General features: G+C 51.8%; 1 protein-coding gene across 3 annotated transcripts in view; it reads left to right on the forward strand.

Moving 5' to 3' along the window:
• Positions 1–19303, forward strand: part of KCNQ4 (potassium voltage-gated channel subfamily Q member 4) — a 1014801-nt gene that overhangs the window by 715968 nt on the left and 279530 nt on the right. For all 3 annotated transcript variants that reach the window (XM_086955633.1, XM_086955634.1, XM_086955635.1), the window contains exon 4: positions 18547–18722. In XM_086955633.1, the coding sequence (XP_086811759.1) occupies positions 18547–18722 (176 nt within the window). The remainder of the gene's footprint in view (positions 1–18546; positions 18723–19303) is intronic.

Below are 19303 nucleotides of genomic sequence, written 5' to 3' on the forward strand. Positions count from 1 at the left end.
TAGTGAGTGCAGAGTAGTGAGTGCAGAATAGTGAGTGCAGAGTAGTGAGTGCAGAGTAGTGAGTGCAGAGTAGTGAGTGCAGAGTAGTGAGTAGTGAGTGCAGAGTAGTGAGTGCAGAGTAGTGAGTAGTGAGTGCAGAGTAGTGAGTGCAGAGTGCAGAGTAGTGAGTGCAGAGTAGTGAGTGCAGAGTGCAGAGTAGTGAGTGCAGAGTAGTGAGTGCAGAGTAGTGAGTGCAGAGTGAGTGTGCAGAATGCAGAATAGTGAGTGCAGAGTAGTGAGTGCAGAGTAGTGAGTGCAAAGTAGTGAGTGCAGAGTGAGTGTGCAGAATGCAGAGTAGTGAGTGCAGAGTAGTGAGTGCAGAGTGAGTGTGCAGAGCAGTGAGTGCAGGTGCAGAGTGGTGTGTGCTGTTGAGTGCAGAGTGCTGTGTATTGGCAATGTAAATGACAATGCCATTTATTTATGATTTAAAGAAAAAAAAAGAAATGTCATGAGCAATGCCAATAGCTCTACCTTTAATGATGCCGAGACCATTGCATTGCAAATGCTTGTTTTCTTATAAAGTCAAACCTAGCTGTTCCACACAGATCATTTATTCAGTGTGCCTGGGTTTACATCCTTGCCTCTAACTCCCTACTTGGTACTTTCTGTTAAAAGCCAATTTCCGGTAACTCACAACGTAGAGTTGGAGAACTACATCGCCAGAACAAATTGCGTGTTTAAGTTTCGACTACTTGACAGCACATTTCCTGCCTGTTGTGAAATATGTTGTGGACTTGCACGAACATACCATACAGGAGCTTGGATGCCGCTCACTTCATTTCATTTTTTGACTTTCCTGTCATTCTCATTTGCCTGCATGCTCTTTACGTGTCAGCTTATCAGTCTTGTGTTTTTCCTCCCATGACATAGACTCGTTGCCATCTCTTTTGAGTGTCTTGTTTCTATGCTTCCATGGTTTGCTTTTTTTTTGGATTAAGCACTCCATGTGAGTGCATGTGTTTTCCAGCTGCTTCCCTTGTGTACTTCTCTTCCACTGCACACCATGTTGCTCTGTGTCACCCATGGGCATCTCCGACCACCTCTATGTTGCATTCGCCCTCTTGCACTTACCCTCTCTTTGGATTCTCTCCTATGTTCTTCTCCCCCACCAATTCCATGTTGCTGTCTTTTTCCAGCATGCTCTCCGAGTACGCAAATTTGCTATCTCTAATTTGCCTGCTTTCCGCCACCTACTTTCTCCATGTTACTTCCCCTCTTCCATGCTCCCCATGATGTTTCCGCCTCCGACCTGCACCCCGTATTGCATCCATTTTAAATTGACTAGCATCGGGGGTCGTATGGCTAAAAAATCATTGACAAAGTCAATAGGTCCCCAAGGTGAGACAAATTGGCTTTGCCAATGCTTGTACTTTTTTATTTCTCTTCTTGCCTGTGTGCTGGTATTCACATAATTTACATGCAATATATTCCTACCAAGCCCTCTTAAGAAAAAAAAGGAATGCTTTTTCTTAACCCTTTCGATGCTGATGACGAGCTCAGCTCGTCATCACCCACGGGTGTTGTGTGCTGATGACGAGCTGAGCTCGTCATGGTGCCACTAAAATGGCATTTTCCAGCACAGGGGGGGAAAACGCCCAGCAGCCATGTGGTTAAGGTATCCACAGCACAGTCATTGGAATCACAGTAGCATTTGATGCTATGATCGTGCAGTGAATTATCAGTATACATATGTCATCTCTCTCCACCCCTGAGAAGGAGACCACAGTGCTGGCTCTTCACTGCCCATAAACAATGGAAGCCCTGTCTGAGTGCCAATAATGGTGTCACACATAGATGGACTACTGCATACTGATTTACTTTGTATAGGGCCCTATGTTCATATTGCGCGCCCTGTGACTCGAACTGAGACCTACCTCACGATCCATCCTGGGTCACTGACACCCATTGGCCTGAGAAGGAATTACCATCTAGCGCCCCATCCTCTCTGTTCTTCATCAGTCATGTAAAATGGGGCGTAGCGACCACAAACAAAAGAAGCTGGTGTCTGACCCAATCAGGGGTGCAAGGCATCAACACTCTATCGGACACAGAGAAGCCTCCCCAAACTGCCTCTGCTACTATATCTTCTTATGGCACATAAGCCATCATGGCAGAGTTGCATGACGGGTTTCAGGCAATCAACACTTGCTTTAACACCATCAGCAGCCGCGTAGACGGTATGGGGTAACACCAGGATTGCCATACTACTAGTCTAGATGAGGCAGAGCGTAGAATGTCTGACATGGAGGATAATGCTTCTAGCATTGTGAAGCATCTGAAAAAGGTAGAACGCCGGCTCAAAACCACCAAATAAAGACCTTGAAGCCAGATCTAGGCGAAATCACCTTCGTATCGTAGGTGTAGCCGAATCCACCAACATGGGATACCCAGACATGTTTGTGGAGGAACTACTTACCAATCTCTTCAGCCACCAGGATTGTACTGATACTTTTGTAGTGGAAAGAGCACACAGGTCATTGGGCAACGCCCCCGATTGGGCTACCCCATGCCCAATTCTAACACGTCTTCAATTTCAGGGACAGGGACACAGCGTTTCACTTGGTCTGCGAGCGTTGCCTCCTTCAATTCCAGGGCTTAACACTGTCCCTGTTCCTGGACTTTACACTTGCTGGGGAGGAGGCTAGACGCAAATTATCTGATGTTTAAAAACACCCTTTGAAAGCAGGGCCAAAAGAACAATATGCCATAACCGGTGCACCTTCGCGAAGAGGTTAATGGTCAACATCAGATATTCACAAATCCTGTGGAGGTAGGCCAGTTTTTGCAAACAACATGGCATAGGCAGTGGTTCCTCATGACACAGGACTCCAAATTTCTCGCCTACTGCTTCTGCCTCTGCATCCCTACATGACCCACCAGACTGAGGTAATCTATCCCATGACATCTTGAACTGTCACTGTTCGCAATGCTACTGAACTCAAGCTCTTTACTCTGTTGTAAACTCTCTTCTCTCCACATGTGCCTGCCATATCTAAACCACAGCTACGGACCACTGTCACTAATGATCTTCAACAACCCACAGCAGGAATTACCCTCCCGAAGCGTTGTCACCTCTCTGAGGTGTAGATCTGAATGTTTGATTTCTTGTTCTATCTATGTTTGACTGGCATTCACCAGTTCTTGGTATTACTGGTGTGGGAGGGGAGAAGGGTTATTTTTGTATTTTTTTGTGGTTTATATGCTGCTCTGTTTCTACACTACAGCCCGACAGTGCATAGTTTTGGAACATACACACCGATATTCCCTAGCACACCATGCGGTCCACCACCCTAAGGGCACCTGGGACTAAGACTTTGCATACATAACCTGGAATATTTGAGGCTTAATAACCTTAGGAAAGAAAAACAGGTGAAATTCTATCTCAGCAGGCATAACATAACACTGGCATTCCTTCAGGAAACCCCCCTCTCCTCTCGAGATGATTGCAGATTTGCATCCACTTGGGACACTAACCATTTGTTTTCCTATTATACCTCTTACCCTCAAGGGGTGTGTATCCTAATCCATAAAACTCTCCCGTTCACATACAATGACCATATTGCCGACAGTGTTGGTAGATATGTACTTGTCTCTGGTACCCTGATCGGCATAGCGGTGCTGCTCATAAACCTTTACTCACCTAACACTGACACCCCCAAATTCTACCACACCTTCTCCATCCTGATAGGATGCCTAAAGACAGACCTGGTTCTGTTGGGGGTTGATTTTATATAGCTTATCACCTGTCCATGGACTCCACCAGCCCCATCACTATTACAAAACCTCGCTCGTTGCGCACACTCCAAGATGTTATTGACACGTACCAACATAGATGCCTGGTTCATTCGACATCCAAACGCCAAGGGGTACACATTATATTCAGCTCCACATGATACTTGGACCCGTATAGATTGTTGGTTCATGTCTCGGAGCACCCTTCTCTGGTTAGCAGATGTGGCGCATATGCTGCGCACCCTATCTGACCATGCCCCTGTTCGGTCCACACTGAACACTGAACACCCTGACAGTGGCGTTTCCCAGAATATGCACTCCACAATGCCGTATTTAAATACAAACTCTTAGACGCCATTAACAAGTATTTCAAACTAAATTCTGGCTCTGTCACCAAATCTGCTGCACTATGGAAGGCCTTTAAGGCCTATATTTAAGTTGTATGCATATCTAAACACGCAGGGGTTCTGAAGACTATCCTCAATGACCTGACGTCAGTGGAGAGGGAACTACAAGTCATTGACTCCGCCACAATAGATGGCGCACAAGCCCCTAGGTGCAGAGGAGCTTAATTCTGCTACAGGAATTTTGAGACCTTGCTGACAGTGAACTTGCCGATCCAGGTAAATAAGCTTGGGGTTGCTGCTATGGAAAGGGTGAAAGACCAGGCCACACCCTAGCGCGGCTCCTACGCCCTAACTACTAAAGCACCTACATTACAAGTCTTCTTACTGGGGGAGGTATGACCACTGTAGACAGCACCAGTATAGTCCAGATGTTCCTAACTTATTACCTCCAATTATATACCACGCGGTCATCTGGAAAAACTGAGTCGATTGGCGTTTACCAAGCTGAGATAGCAATGGTATGGCTAACGGACAGACAGTAACAATTTTTGGCATCCCCATCACACATGAGGAAATTACAGAGGCAATTGACTCCTTGGGAGGCTCTAAGGCCCCTCTCCTAGATGGGCTCACAGGTAACGTATACAAGGCATTTAGGTTTAAAGCATTTTTATTAAGACAAAAAAAACATGGGGAAAGGGGATAGGAGGTTGGGATTACATACAATGCAGTAAAGAAAAAGATGCAATTCAGGAACGATGGCAAAGAGCAGTTCAATGGTTCAGAGGAAGAACACAGTAAATGAAAAGTGGACAAGAAAAAATGCAGTCAGTGTAACCTCCGTGCGCTTATCCAATACTCCACAGCTAAGCAATGAAACCCAGTAGCAATCTCACAGAGTACAACCCGTCCCCCCCCCCGTCCCCCGTCCCCACTAAAGAAGGAAAAAGAAAAGAAAAACAACACCCCAACTCCCCCGTCCGATGGCTCCGCACTAAGACTATCCGCCCCAAAAAGCCCGCACCCCCCTCCCCAGGACCCCGCCCCTCAATCAATCTAGTCCGCCGGGGTCACCGGTGGCGTCAGCCTAAGCAGTCTAAGGTACCTCGGGCATGTGAGTTCCCGGAACTCGGTGGACAGCAGCGCTAGGAAGGGTTGCCACAGCTCTTCAAATTGGTCTATCTCCCCCGCCACCGTAAGCGACAACTTCTCCATACTCAACACGTGCCAGAGCCTATGCAACCAACCCGTGATGGAGGGGGCAGTGGTGGTGCGCCAGTGGATAAGGATATTCTGGACTGCAGACCCCAGCGCAATCGCGATCTGCCTACCCCTGCGGGACTTCAGTGGGTACATTAGGTCATTGGGGAGGCCCAGTAATACATACGCCGGGAAGCGCGGCAGCTCTATCTCAAAATGCTTATCCACCTCGTCCAAAACCTCCTTCCAGTAAGCGGTCAGCACGGGACAATCCCAGAGAATGTGTGAGAGGGTACCCTCCCGCCCGCAACCCCGCCAGCACCCCTTGTCAGTATGTCTATGCATCTCATACAGTCGCTCCGGAGTGTAATACCAATAAGTGGAGACCTTAGTAAAGGTCTCCGTGAGGCCCGTGTGGTATGCAGAGTGCCGCGCCCGGTATGCAATTTTGTCCCATTCCTTGTGGCTTAATGTCCAATTCCCTGTGCCAGCGCTCCCTCCCCGGGTTATAGTAATGAAACGGCGGGGGTTGTAGGTACTTATACAAATCGGTAATCAGCTTGGCATCGGAGGTACGGGTCACCAACCACCTCTCATATGGCGTAATTTGACGAGCGGCAGCGTCACGCCCTTGGGGTTGGAGGGCCCAGTGCCGAACCTGCATGTAACGCAATCTGTCCAGCTCTGTCAGGCCAAAGTCCTGACGAAGTTGCTGAAAAGGCAGCACGCCCTCCGGCCCATAGATCTGGAAGAGCACCCTGCAGCCCGCAGTCACCCAATGGGAAAAAGCCCCCGGCTCCATCCCGGGGGAGAAGTCCGGGTTACCTGCTATAGGTGTGAACGGCGAAGGGAAGGTGGTAAGGCCCCGGTCCTCGCATACTGCGTCCCACACCCTCAGGGGGACCCGTGTTATAAAAGAGGCGTAAAGGTTGGGAGGGCGATGCGCTCGGCGCAAAAATGGCACCTCCTGCAAAGTGCGGCCCGCTACCGCCTGGTCTTGAAAAAGCCAGTGTTTATCGGACTCCCACTTGCTCCACTCCACTAGATACCGCAGCTGCGCCGCCTGAAAGTATTTATGAAGGTCGGGGATACCAAGACCTCCTGCCTCCGGGGCAAGTGTGGAGAGTACTCTCTTCATCCGCGGCTTGCGGCCCTGCCAGACAAAGCGGGAGATGTTAGCCTGCGTTTGTCTTATCCAGCCCACTGGGGGTTGGAGAGGCAAGGCGCGGAAAAGATACAGTATCTGAGGCAACACCGTCATCTTAACCGCCGCGATTCTACCCAGCCAGGACAGCAGGCCCTTGCTCCAGCGGCCAAGCTCCTCCTTGATCTTCCTGCTAAGGGAGGCGTAATTAGCCGCAACCATCTCTGATAATGTGGGCGCCAGCAGAATCCCCAGGTATGGCACCGTGGACGAGGACCACTGCATGGGGAATAGTTGCTGAAGATCCCTTCTAGTAGCCGTAGCTAGGGACACATCCAGCGCCACCGATTTGCCCATATTCATTTTGAAGCCGGCCACACGAGCAAAGGTGTCCAGCTCGTGGATGCATGCAGGTAACGACCTCCTAGGGTCGTCCAAAGTCAACAGGACATCGTCTGCATAGAGGCTAACCGTATGGACATATTGGCCCATTTTAACCCCAATAGCGTCAGGGTTGGTACGAATCCTCTGAGCAAACGGCTCCATATAGAGGGCGAACAGAAGCGGCGAGAGGGGGCAGCCCTGCCTCGTGCCTCGTTCAATGGCAAAGCCCTTGGAGGTACACCCATTGACCCGCACCGATGCTGAAGGATGCCTATAACAGTTAAATACCATGGTGCGGAACTTATCGCCGATTCCCAGTTTCCTGAGAACCAGTTCGAGGTACGGCCAATGAACTCTATCGAAGGCCTTCTCCGCATCAACTGACAGCAGCATCCGCTCCCCCGGGATCCGCGAGGCCTTCTCCAGAACATGCGCCACCCGTTTGGTATTGTCAACCGTCTGTCTGCCGGGCACAAAGCCAGCCTGGTCCGACTCCACCAGTCCGGGGAGATGTTGGCCCAGCCTGGACGCTAGAATCCCCGTATACAGCTTGAGGTCGACATTCAAAAGCGAGATGGGTCGATACGACCCACATAAGGTCCGATCTTTCCCAGGTTTCGGGATAACCGAGACCGTCGCGCCCAGGAGATCCGGTGGGATGGCTCCCGGTTCGGAGAAGGAATTAAATAGCCGAGTAAGAACAGGGGCTACAGTCGTGCAAAAGGTCTTGTAAAACAGAGACGTGTACCCATCAGGGCCCGGGGCCTTACCATGCTTCAGCCGCGCTATAGCGGAAATCACCTCCTCCACGTGAATAGGCCGCTCTAGATGGTCCGCCTGAGCAGGATCCAGCACAGGAAGGGTCACCGACTCCAGATAGTCTTCGGCGGCTCGCGGCGAGGAGGGTTCCTCAGCATACAGCGCCTCGTAGAAGCTGCGGAAAGAGTCCGCCACCTCTGCGTCCCCGGAAACGGTCACCCCGTCCGCACCCACCAGCTCCCGCACGATGCTACGCTGTTGCGCGACCCGGAGCCGATGTGCCAGGAGCTTACCACACCTATCCCCCCCAGTATAGAAGGCATGTTTCAGGCGCAAGGCGGCATACTCCGCCCTATCAAGATCCAGTACCGACAGGAGTTTCCTCGCTGCCTTCAACTGTCTCCACACCCTCGGAGCCCCCGTGCGGCGGAGGACCTGCTCAAGCTCCCGGACCTGAACGGCCAGCTCGTCCCTCTTCCGTTGGCGCTCCCTGTCTTCGGCCGAGGAGATGGAGATAAATTCCCCTCGGAGGACTACCTTCAATGCCGCCCACTGTGTCGCCTGGGAGGTGTTGGTGTTGTTATTGTGAATCAATTAGTCCTGAATGACCTCCCCAATGCGTTTCACTACAGACTTTTTGTGCAAAAGGGTATCTCGAAGGAGCCAGACCCCCCGAGAGGGAGAGGCCGCCGGCCACTTGAAGACGCCAGCGACTGGTGCATGATCAGACAGGGACAGGACCCCAATGTCCGCCGCTGTAGCGGCAGCGTGCATCGGACCACTCACCAGGAGATAGTCTAGTCGTGCATAAGTGCGGTGTGCGTGTGAAAAGTAGGAGTAGTCCTTATCAGAGGGGTGCATGGAGCGCCAAAGGTCGTGCAAATCCATTTCTGCAATCCGGGCTCTCCCAGCCTGGGACAGTTCCCCCGTCTGCGGAAAGCGCTGCGCCGACCTGTCCATCACCGAGTCGAAGACAATATTAAGGTCACCCCCCAAGATGACATGGCGGTCGGGCGAGGCAGTGACGTCCACCAACACGGAGTCCAAGAAACGTTCTTGGTGGTCATTCGGGCTATAAACAGAGCCAACCGTGAACGTTATGCCTCCCAGGCGCATGCGATAGGCAAGAAGCCTCCCCCTCGTTCAGCGTACTTATACAAAACCTCCCCCCTAAAGGAGCTCGCTAGAAGAATGGCCACCCCCGCAGTCTTGTTCGCAGCCGAGGAGAAGAACTGGGTGGGAAACTTGGCAGAGCGCAGCCTATGGCAATCCCGGGACAATAAGTGGGTCTCCTGCAGGAGGCAGATGTCCGCCTGCGTCCCCTCCAGCAAAGATAAGATCGCTCTGCGCTTCACAGGGTTATTCAGGCCCTTAACGTTAAGGGTCACTACTTTTAGAGATGACATTCTTCTCGGGATCAAGGACGCTATGCACAGAGCAAGGGACAAGCGGGAGGGGCGCGCGGGCAGCAATGCAGGCGAAGCCAAGTCAGACTCGGCGCGGGCACAGACAACATCAGACGGGACCCCCTTAACAGCAAAACAACCCTTACACCCACCCCAAACACAACCATGGCAACTAGCTAAATGTAAACCTTAACACCCCATTGTCTCAGTCTGGCCCCAGAAGGGGCAAGTCCATAGAAAGAAAAAGCAAAGTGGACGTTCAGCCACTCACCTCTATCCTCTCCCTCCCGACCTCCCCGACCCGAACCAAGCATCAAAGAAGCTGAGAGTATCTCCCCCCGGAGTAAGTGTTAGGCCGTCATGGCCACCTCGGGGGAGCCGGCCGAGCCCCCAGCAGCTGCCCTCAAAGCGTCGGCCATGTCCGCCCTGATGGTAGGGGAGTCCGGGCGTCCTGCACTGGCTGCAGATTGTCTCCTCGTCGACCGCCGCCGGCTCCGTCGCTCTGAGCGCCTCCATGACGGTGTAGCTCCTTCCTCCTCTGCCGCCGTAAGCCCCAGGACCCCACAGACGTCCTGCAAAGAACGCAGCTGATGCAGCACCCCATTCCACCGGAAAATCAGGCGGAAGGGATGTCCCCAAGAGTATGGCGTCTCGTGTTCGCACAGAAAGTCAGTGGCAATCCGGAAGGGCCTGCGTTTCTGCAGCGTGATGGCGGATAGGTCCTGATAGAGCGCCACAGGCCGGTCCCGGAAAGTCAGGGGCTGTTTCCTGCGGGCCTCAGTCATGATGCGTTCCTTCAGCGGGTAGTCGGGCAAGAAAGCCAAAATGCACGGTGGGGGCGCCGATGACTGGCGCTGTCGGCCAACCCTGTGTGCCCTATCAATGCGAATAGGGAAGTCCGCCGCCTCCCCCAGGATCTCCCGGAACAGGCCTTGTAGATAGCCCACCAAGTCGGTCCCCTCGTCCGCGGGTGGCACACCACGTACCCGAATGTTATTCCTCCGTGACCTGTTCTCAAGGTCCTCGGAGTGGGCTTGGAGCTCAACACACTGCTCCCGAAGGCGGAGAACGTCCTGTTGCAGATGGACTATCTCTTCGTCCCGGCCCTGGCCCGCCGTTTCCACCGTTTCAACTCGCTCGCCGAGGCCCTCCACCTCTCTACGCACTTCACGAACCTCACTGGCCACTTCCCGCTTCAGTGTTTGGAAGTCCTCTTTGAGGGAGCTAAACAGTTCTTCCATAAAGGACCTCGTGACCGGTGGCTCCCCTCCATTCACATCCGCCGAGGCCCGGGAGGATCCCGGTGACGGCTGTGTCCTGTCCCGCAGTTGTTGGGCCCTGCCAAGCATGTCCGGCAGGATGCGGTCCCCCTTCCTCGAACCGCCTCTTCCAGCCATCGCAGTCATTGCAACCGATGAATGGGCACAGGGTCAGCCGCCCCGGGGATGCCCAGCCGCCGGCAAGCGCCCAATGCGGGGATCTCCTGGCAGGCAAAGTCGCTGCGTCACAAGCGACAAAATGGCGGACCAGTCCGGGCACTGCCAGCCGCGGCGCCTCAGCCGAGACGGCAGCGGAGAGCCAAAGCAGGGGGTCCCCCACCAAGACGCCTCACAGAGAGGGAGCCCAGCCGCGGGCCCAGACTCCCGCAGCAAGGGGTTGCAGTGGAGGCCGGCAATACTGATCCCTCGGGGACAAAATGGCGGCAGGGTGGGGCAGGGCAGAACGGCCAGGTCCGGCGACCCCACCAGGGGTCCCCCAGAATCACACCAATCGGAGACGTACCACAGCCAGTGTTCGTGCAGTCACATAAAGGGCCCAAATGGTCCGTCCTTAGCAATAAGTCCACAAAGCTTCGTCTACTTGGGCCGGGCCCACACAGCGTGGGGCACCGCCGACACAAGTCCGGGCGCCAGAGCACACGACCAAAATCCACAGTGCCGCCAGGGCCCTGCCCGCAGCGCTCCTCTATTCTTCGTCGAGCTATGGGTCCGGCTCCTTCCCGGTCGTCAGCTTTCAGCACCAGGCCCAGCCAAAGCGTCCGGACAGCGCTCCACCTCGCTCCGTCTCCCAGGCTCTCCGTCGCTCTCCGATCTCGAACGGGTTTTGAGACACTTTTCACGAGGCGATCAGGGCCAAAGTGACATCAATATGTGCGCCTGGTGCTCCGCTACTCTCCTCTCACACGCTGAGCATCAACGGGGGGAGATAAGCGTAAGAAAAGGGCTCGAGCTCAGTCGGGCCGGAGGAGCTGCGGGAGGAAGCGTCCGCTCACCCCGCCATCTTGGCCACGCCCCCTATACAAGGCATTTAAACATGTTTTAGTCCCACACCTTTTAGAGGTCATTGCTGAGGCCTTTGAAGGCGGCATTCTCCCACCTACCTTACATGAAGCGGTCATCACTCTCCTCCTTAAACCTGATAAACCACACCACCTCTGCACCTCATACAGGCCCTTGTCCCTCCTCATTTATGGCAACAATATACTAGCTAAAGTCCTTGCAAAACACCTGGCGGCCCTAACTAAATTGGAAAACCCCAGAGGCTTCCGTAACCTCATTATGCTTTTATTTGCTGGTCCTCCGGCCGGACTGAGAGTGAATGATCAACTCACTGATGTCCTTTCCAGAGGCACTCGTCAAGAGTGTCCCTTTCCCCTTTGCTTTGCATTATAGCCCTGGATCCTCTGATCCCGCATCTACAAGAATACCATATGCACACTATTAGGATTTCACACATGGCCATTCCTGGCAACAGTATATGCTGATGATATCCTATTACTTGTATGGGACCTCCCCACACATCTCCCCCCTACCCTATCATCCGAGAAATAATACAATATAAGGCTTTTTCCAGTCATTCCATAAATGTTAGCAAATCTGAGCTCTTTCCACTCATGGACCACTCTGTCCTGTGTGCTCTTGAATACCCTTGTTGCTGATGGATTGACCCTGTTAAATACCTTGGTATTACAGACAGAAGGAAGAGGTGATATGCCAAAACTATGGCCCTGCAGTTGACAAAGTCACTGACAAAGTCACTGCTGAGATTGACAGATGGATGGTTGCCACTATCCATTGTGGGGCATGTTGCTATCATTAAGATGATAGTGCTCCCACACTTCCAAATATCTGTTCTTAAATATCCCGATTGCATTAACCAACTCCTTCTTTACTACCTTGCGCAGCCATCTGACCCATCTTATAAGGGCAGGCTGACATCTCAGAAAATTAGATGACCCTCCTGTAGGCCAAAGGTTGTTTTGGTGTTCCAGATCTTTGATTTAATTACTTGTTAGGACAGTGCCATTTCTCCTACTAATCGTATCACTGAGGGGTGCCAGACTTCCCTTCCTGTAACTGGAGCAAAGCCAGGTGGAGCAGCTCCCACAATCCTTGATTCTGCCCCAGTGACTGCTGAGTGAACTCTCATATATACACACTCTTTACGACATGCTGGGAGTGGTTCAAACACCGTATGTATCTGAGCACTGACCTCTTATACTCCCCAGAAAGCTTCCTCATAAATAATCCATGGCTACCAATTACCCAAAAGACACTGTTACAGCGCACACTTTCGCCTAAACCATCCGCTCACGACGAGAGAGACCTATTTATACATAGCAAAGTGGTCAAGCACACTGCAATCAAGGCCGCAAGGGCCACTTCATACGTGGACAAATTTGTCTGCATCCACCTCCACAACACTAGATGCACACTGCCCACTTATCCCTAGGAACCGGCTGAATTTCCTCCCCTAAATATAGTGATATCAACCACTATGTTTCCCGCCTTTACAAATCCTGCTTAGCACAAACGCCAATGCGTGCACTCACATCACAGTCAGCGTGGGAACCCGCATTGGGGTACCCCATCCCCGTCAAAACCTGGCACTACTGCTGTAAACAAACCAAATGAGTATCCACTAACAGTAGGCACAAGCTGCTTCACTACAAATACCCTTCATCGAGCATACACCATTACCAAGGCTCTAGCGCAATTCCAACCCTCACCCTCACATCGCTGCCTCGACTGTGCGGCAGACAATGCTGACGTTGTACATTTAAACCTGGAACTGTACTGTTATTCGTGCATATTTGGGGCTATATTTGCCTTGATTTCTACTATGTTAGAACATACTGTTGATCTTGGTCCACTCATGGCACTCCTAGGGTATCAGACCTGCCCTCAGACAATTCACCATACACAACAAAGGTACAAAGTACCCCGGGGAATAGACAAGATAGTGTGTGTGTGTGTGTGGAGGAGGAGAGCAAAGACAGGGAACAGGGTGTTCCCTTGTTGGAACTAGAAGACCTAACACACCCAGTGAGCTAGATGTCATGCTTCATCATTGGCCTCCTGCTCCTCGTCAGACTGGCACTGCAATGTCTGACGGGCGTCTAATAGGCGCTCTTTGTCGGAGTTCTTTTGTTCCAGCCAATGGTTGAGTGCGTGTGAGGGGTCAAGGGAAAGTGTAGTTGTGAGGGAGTGGTGGTTTAAAAGAAGGTGGGCCAGTCCACAAGGACCTTTATTCACGTGGCTTACTCCCTTGATTAAAAGAGTGGGAGGGGAGATAGGATCTGTAAGGTGCACAGCGGACTTCCTCAAACCCTCTGATTAGGTCAACATGTTTCTTGCCAAACTGGCAATTCTTCAGAACCTCAGTTGCTCAGTACTACACAGTGATAAAAAAGAAGGAAAGATAAAAAATACAACCTCGCTGGGTCAGTAAGGGGGCAGGCCAGTAGGTCCTGCTCTAGTGTGGTGACCTAAAAGAAATGTACATAAATAAGCCAAACATTTACAGTGGCGTGAACTCAAGCTCAATCGATCACCATAGCTCTCCAAAGTGAATATACGCACACATTGAATTAAAAAAAACACAATCAGAGGGCATCTCAACAGTAATTGCTAATAGTCACATATGTACAATATACAGGTTAGGAACAAAAATAGGATGAAGATGTCATAAGGGATGGAAAATAAGGGCTGATCCTTACCCTAGGGGAGTCCCTAATGGGCCCCGCAGTCTGTTCCCATGGGGCAGCACGATAAGGTATGGTACCCGAAAGGAGAGGGAGAGATAGGCACTGGGTGCCAGCTTTAAAAAGTGGGGGAGGTTTTTTAAGAGTGGGAAAGCCACTAGGATAGTGGTAAGTGGAAAGATGCCTGGATATCAGGTGTCCAATCATAAACATTGTTGTACTCGCCCTCGCCTCCAAAATCACAGCGAGCCAGCACATGCCCCCAGTACCTCCTGATTGACTAGCGTGCAGTGTACCCCAAGAAATGTATATATAAGAGCGGACAAACAGAGCATGAAAGGGGTTAACTCAGCTTAAAACAAGGCAAAGAGCCCTGTTGGTAACATCCCTTTTTGCGGTGGCTTTGTTGTAAGCAAAGCAGCCCACAGCCCCCTTATGAGGTGGAAGCAGAACGCCCACCACCGATGACTGGCTGAAGGACATGACGTTCTGTGACACCACTTGTGCACTGTGCGCCTCATTGCAGCTGCCAACTTCTAGGTCTAGAGACATTAGGGCTCCCCTTCCTACGAAGCTCTTGAATTTGGGCACTGATGCCTCGGAAGATGTGGTTGGCTAATGCATCTGTTCTTTGACCCAATGTCAACCAGCCCGCCCATGCGACTGACCTCATTTACAAGTGTTACTCCTTCGTTGCTATCACTGTCCCCGAATTTGTCATCCTGAAGCGCCCCCTTCCCCTTATTACCCCTTGAGTTTGTTTGTTTGCCATACACTCGCATATTATTCTGTATGTGTCAACTGAATGTGATGTACGCAAAATTGCCGTTCTAGGTTTGATATAGCATTGTGGAGAATTGTGGCTCAATGGTTAGAGCGGCAGACCCTGATGCAGAGGTCTGGCCCGGGACCAGGGTTCACTTAGGGTGACCAACCGTCCGTAAATTTCACGGACAGTCCGTAATTTCGGCCGTCTGTCCGTTGTCCGTGAAGGATCCTTTAACGGACGCCATTTGTCCGTAATTTTAACCGGGCAGCGCTTCCACCCACCTCCCTTCTTAACTCCGAGGCTGTTCCAAGGCACAGACCCCCAGTAGCATTGGAGAGGCACAGCGGGATGGCCTCACACCTCCAGCCTTGATGAGCTGTTAAGAGGTGCTCGAAGGTGACAGAGGGAGGGGCTGCGGCTTCAGGAGCAGGGGCTCCTATTCAGATGCAAACAGCCCTGAATGCGTCTGCAATTTAGAGGGGCCGCCGCCTCACACATTCCCTTTCTGCCAGGGCCCCAAACATCGTAGAACCGGCCCTGATTGCAGCACTGGTTCTCTTCACAGAGCAGGTCTTCAAACATGCAGCCTATAATGTAATAAAGAAATGGCACAATCGCACCCACACTGATTAACAAAGTATAGAGAACAATCAGTTAAATCAGTTCTCTTGGAGTATCTCCTTTACGTACTGTACATCACAGTGGGGGACTGGTGGGGTGGCAAAACTAACATTTTGGACAGGGAGCCTGTCTTCTCGTTGTCTTGTCCAGGAGGGGGTAAGGAGCCCTACCCCACCCTGGAAGAGACAGGATGATAGAATACTGCATGCCCACTCTGCGCCCACCCTGGTGGATCCTGTTCCCCCTCCTGTGATGGCTCCTGTGCCCCCCCCAGTGATGGCTCCTGTGCCCCCCCAGTGATGGCTCCTGTGCCCCCCCAGTGATGGCTCCTGTGCCCCCCCAGTGATGGCTCCTGTCCCCTCTCCCCCCGCCTGTGATGGCTCCTGTCCCCTCCCCACTCCCCCGCCTGTGATGGCTCCTGTTCCCCCCTGTGATGGCTCCAATCAGTTCAATCAGTTCTCGGAGTATCTCCTGTAAGTACTGTATATCACAGTGGGGGATGGCATTTTGGACAGAGAGCCTGTCTTCTCGTTGTCTTGTGCAGGAGGGGGCGAGGAGCCCAAGATGATACTAGAATACTGCATGCCCACCCTGGTGGATCACGTTCCCTCTCCTGTGATGACTCCTGCTCCTGTCCCCCCATGTTGTGGCTCCAGTCCACCCCCGCCTGTGATGGCTCTTGTCCCCCCCTGTGGTGGATCCTGTCTCCGCCCTGGGTGGCTTCTGTCCCAGTCCTGGAACGGCCCCTGCAGCGAGGGTGAAGTTCTTGATGGGCCTCTTCTCAAAAGGGCTCAGCTCAAAATTAATATGGAAAGGTGGGCGTGTAAGTAAGTGAAGGGATGTGTGAATGGCTGGATGAATTAGTGAAAGGGTGAATGGATGAATGAAAGATTGAATAAATGGATAATGAGAGAGGATAGATGGATGGATGGATGATGAGGGGAAGGATGGATGGATGGATGATGAGGGGGTGGGTGAAAGGATGGATGATGAGGGGAAGGGTGGATGGATGGATGATGAGGGGATGGATGGATGATGAGGGAATGAATGGATGATGAGGGGTGGGTGGATGGATGGATGGATGGATGATGAGGGGAAGGATGGATGGATGATGAGGGGAAGGAAGGATGGATGGATGGATGATGAGGGGAAGGATGGATGGATGGATGATGAGGGGAAAGGATGGATGGATGATGAGGGAAAAGGATGGATGGGTGATGAGGGAAAAGGATGGATGGGTGATGAGGGAAAAGGATGGATGGATTTATGAGGGGAAGGATGGATGGATGGATGGATGGATGATGAGGGCAAGGACAGATGGATGATGAGGGGAAGGACAGATGGATGGATGGATGGATGGATAGATGATGAGGGAAAAGGATGGATGGATGATGAGGGGATGGATCGATGATGAGGGGATGGATGGATGATGAGGGGAAGGATGGATGGATGGATGATGAGGGAAAAGGATGGATGGACGATGAGGGAAAAGGATGGATGGATGATGAGGGAAAAGGATGGACAGATGATGAGGGGATGGATGGATGGATGATGGGTGGGTGAAAGGAAGGATGGATGCAGAGTGGGTGAAGGGATGGATGGATGGGTGGGTGAAAGGATGGATGGATGGATAATTGGGTGGGTGAAAGGATGGATGGATGGATGGATGGATGGATGATGAGTGGGTGGGTGAAAGGATGGATGGATGGATGGATGGATGATGAGTGGGTGGGTGAAAGGATGGATGGATGAGTGGGTGGGTGGATGGTGGATGGGTGAAAGGATGGATCAGTGGATTGGATGGTGGGTGGGTGAAAGGATGGATGAGTGGGTGGGTGGATGGTGGGTGGATGATGGGGGGTAGGTGGATGAGTGAAATGATGGATGGATTGATGGATTGATAAGTGCAAGGGTGAATGAATGGAAATATGAGTGAAAGGGTGGGTGTAAGGATGGATGAGTGAGTGAAACGGAGGTAGATGGACAAAAGGATGAATAGATGTGTGAAGGAGTGAAATGATAGATGGATGAGTGATAGGGGCAATGGATGGATTCATGAGTGGATGAGTAAAAGGATGGATGGGTGGGTGGATGGATGGATGGAAGGAAGGCTAAGTGAAAGGGTCGATGGAGAGAGAAAGGGAGGATGGATGGATGACTAAAAGAGTGGATGGGTGGAAGGATTAGTAAGTGAAATGATGGCTGGATTGGTGAAAGGGTAAATGGATGAATGGATGAGTGAATGGATGGATGGGATGAAGAGTTGATGGATAAGTGTACAGATGGATAGGGTGAAAGGGTGGATGGATGGATAATGGAGGATGAGTGAAAGGATGGATGAGGGGATGGATGAAGGGATGGATGAGTGAAATGATAGATGGAAGGATACATGATGGATAGGTTTGCAAATGGTTGAATACTTTTGTAAATGGCTGGGCTTACTTATATACTATTGCGCGACCTCTGATGTGTCTGTGAAACGTACCTATTGTCCTGAAGTTTTGTCCTGAATTTTGACCTCCTGTCCTGAATTTGTGTCCTGAATTTTGACCCTTTGTCCTGAATTTTTACACTCACCGTCCTGAATTTACACCAATGCCAGTTGGTCACCCTAGGTTCACTTCCCGCCTCGGCGGCTCTAGGGCTCAATTTCCCTGGACCTGATAATTCTCGCCTCGGTGCCTATTCTAATCATGGGTCTCACTCTGCAACTCTGGGCAATAGCTTGCTTAATCTCCACAACGGCCCCAACAACGCTAGGATGCCTGGCTTCACCTTGGGGGTGCCCAGGAGTGGGCACTTCACAGGGAAAGGCCAGGAAGGGTTCCTCAGCGGTATTCGTACAAGCGCCGAGATGCCTCATGGTGATTCGTGCGCTATACAAGTACCATTACATTGTCTGTTATTAACCAGAAATAAATGTATAAAAGAAAACTTAAGTTGAGTGGTCAAGCATAAATTAGATATGGAGGGAAAAGTTATCCAACACAAAATGTATTAACTAAACCCCGCCAGCCGCTGGGCTCGCTCACTCAATTCACACTTCACTCGTGTCCAAGCAGTCATTCTTTCTCGTATTCCCTCACTTCGCTTCACGCCCTCTGCCACCCTGTTTGAACGCCGAAGTAGGAATCCTGAACCCCGCTCTTCTTTCTTTGCAGACTTCATCGTCTTCATCGCCTCGCTGGCCGTCATCGCTGCTGGCACGCAGGGGAACATCTTCGCCACGTCGGCCCTCCGCAGCATGCGCTTCTTACAGATCCTGCGCATGGTGCGCATGGACCGCCGAGGCGGCACCTGGAAGCTGCTGGGCTCTGTCGTCTACGCGCACAGTAAGGTGAGGCGGTCACACGTTCACACGTGCTGTCTTTCCACTTAACAACATGGGGGAAGTGAGAGGGAGCGTGGATATTCACAGGAGGCGAGGGCCACCACCATTTGGTGTACGTGGAGCTTTGGGCGTGGAGGAGCAGGGGGAAGACTTAAGCGCGCGCCACCGCGCAGAGGGTGACATTGTGCCATCTCCACAATAGGTCCCGTGCTGGGGAAAGATGTGGGAGATTTCTAGGCACCGGATTGTTTAAGAGTCGATAAGGTGTGTAGGTTGGAATGAGTTAGGTGTGGCGAGGACCAATCTGCTCAACATTGATGAGGATGCAGGGGACCAGCAGTCAAGCAACGGCAAAGAGCCAATCAGACGCTTGCACTATTCAGAGCATTGCACTGGCTGAGATATTAGAGGGTGGAGGCAGTCAACGGTACCATAGGGAGTCCTATGGGCCACACAGCATGGACAAGACCCATAGAATGTCCTGTCACTAACTTGGAGGCGGTGGGCGGTGGCATAAAGTCAGCAGCGCTGCTTCCTGCTGTGTTCATCTATAGAATCACAGACTGTAAGCTACACCCCTCCTCTTT

Source organism: Lissotriton vulgaris, chromosome 2_1 (assembly GCF_964263255.1).
Source record: "Lissotriton vulgaris chromosome 2_1, aLisVul1.2, whole genome shotgun sequence".
Classification (NCBI taxonomy): domain Eukaryota; kingdom Metazoa; phylum Chordata; class Amphibia; order Caudata; family Salamandridae; genus Lissotriton; species Lissotriton vulgaris.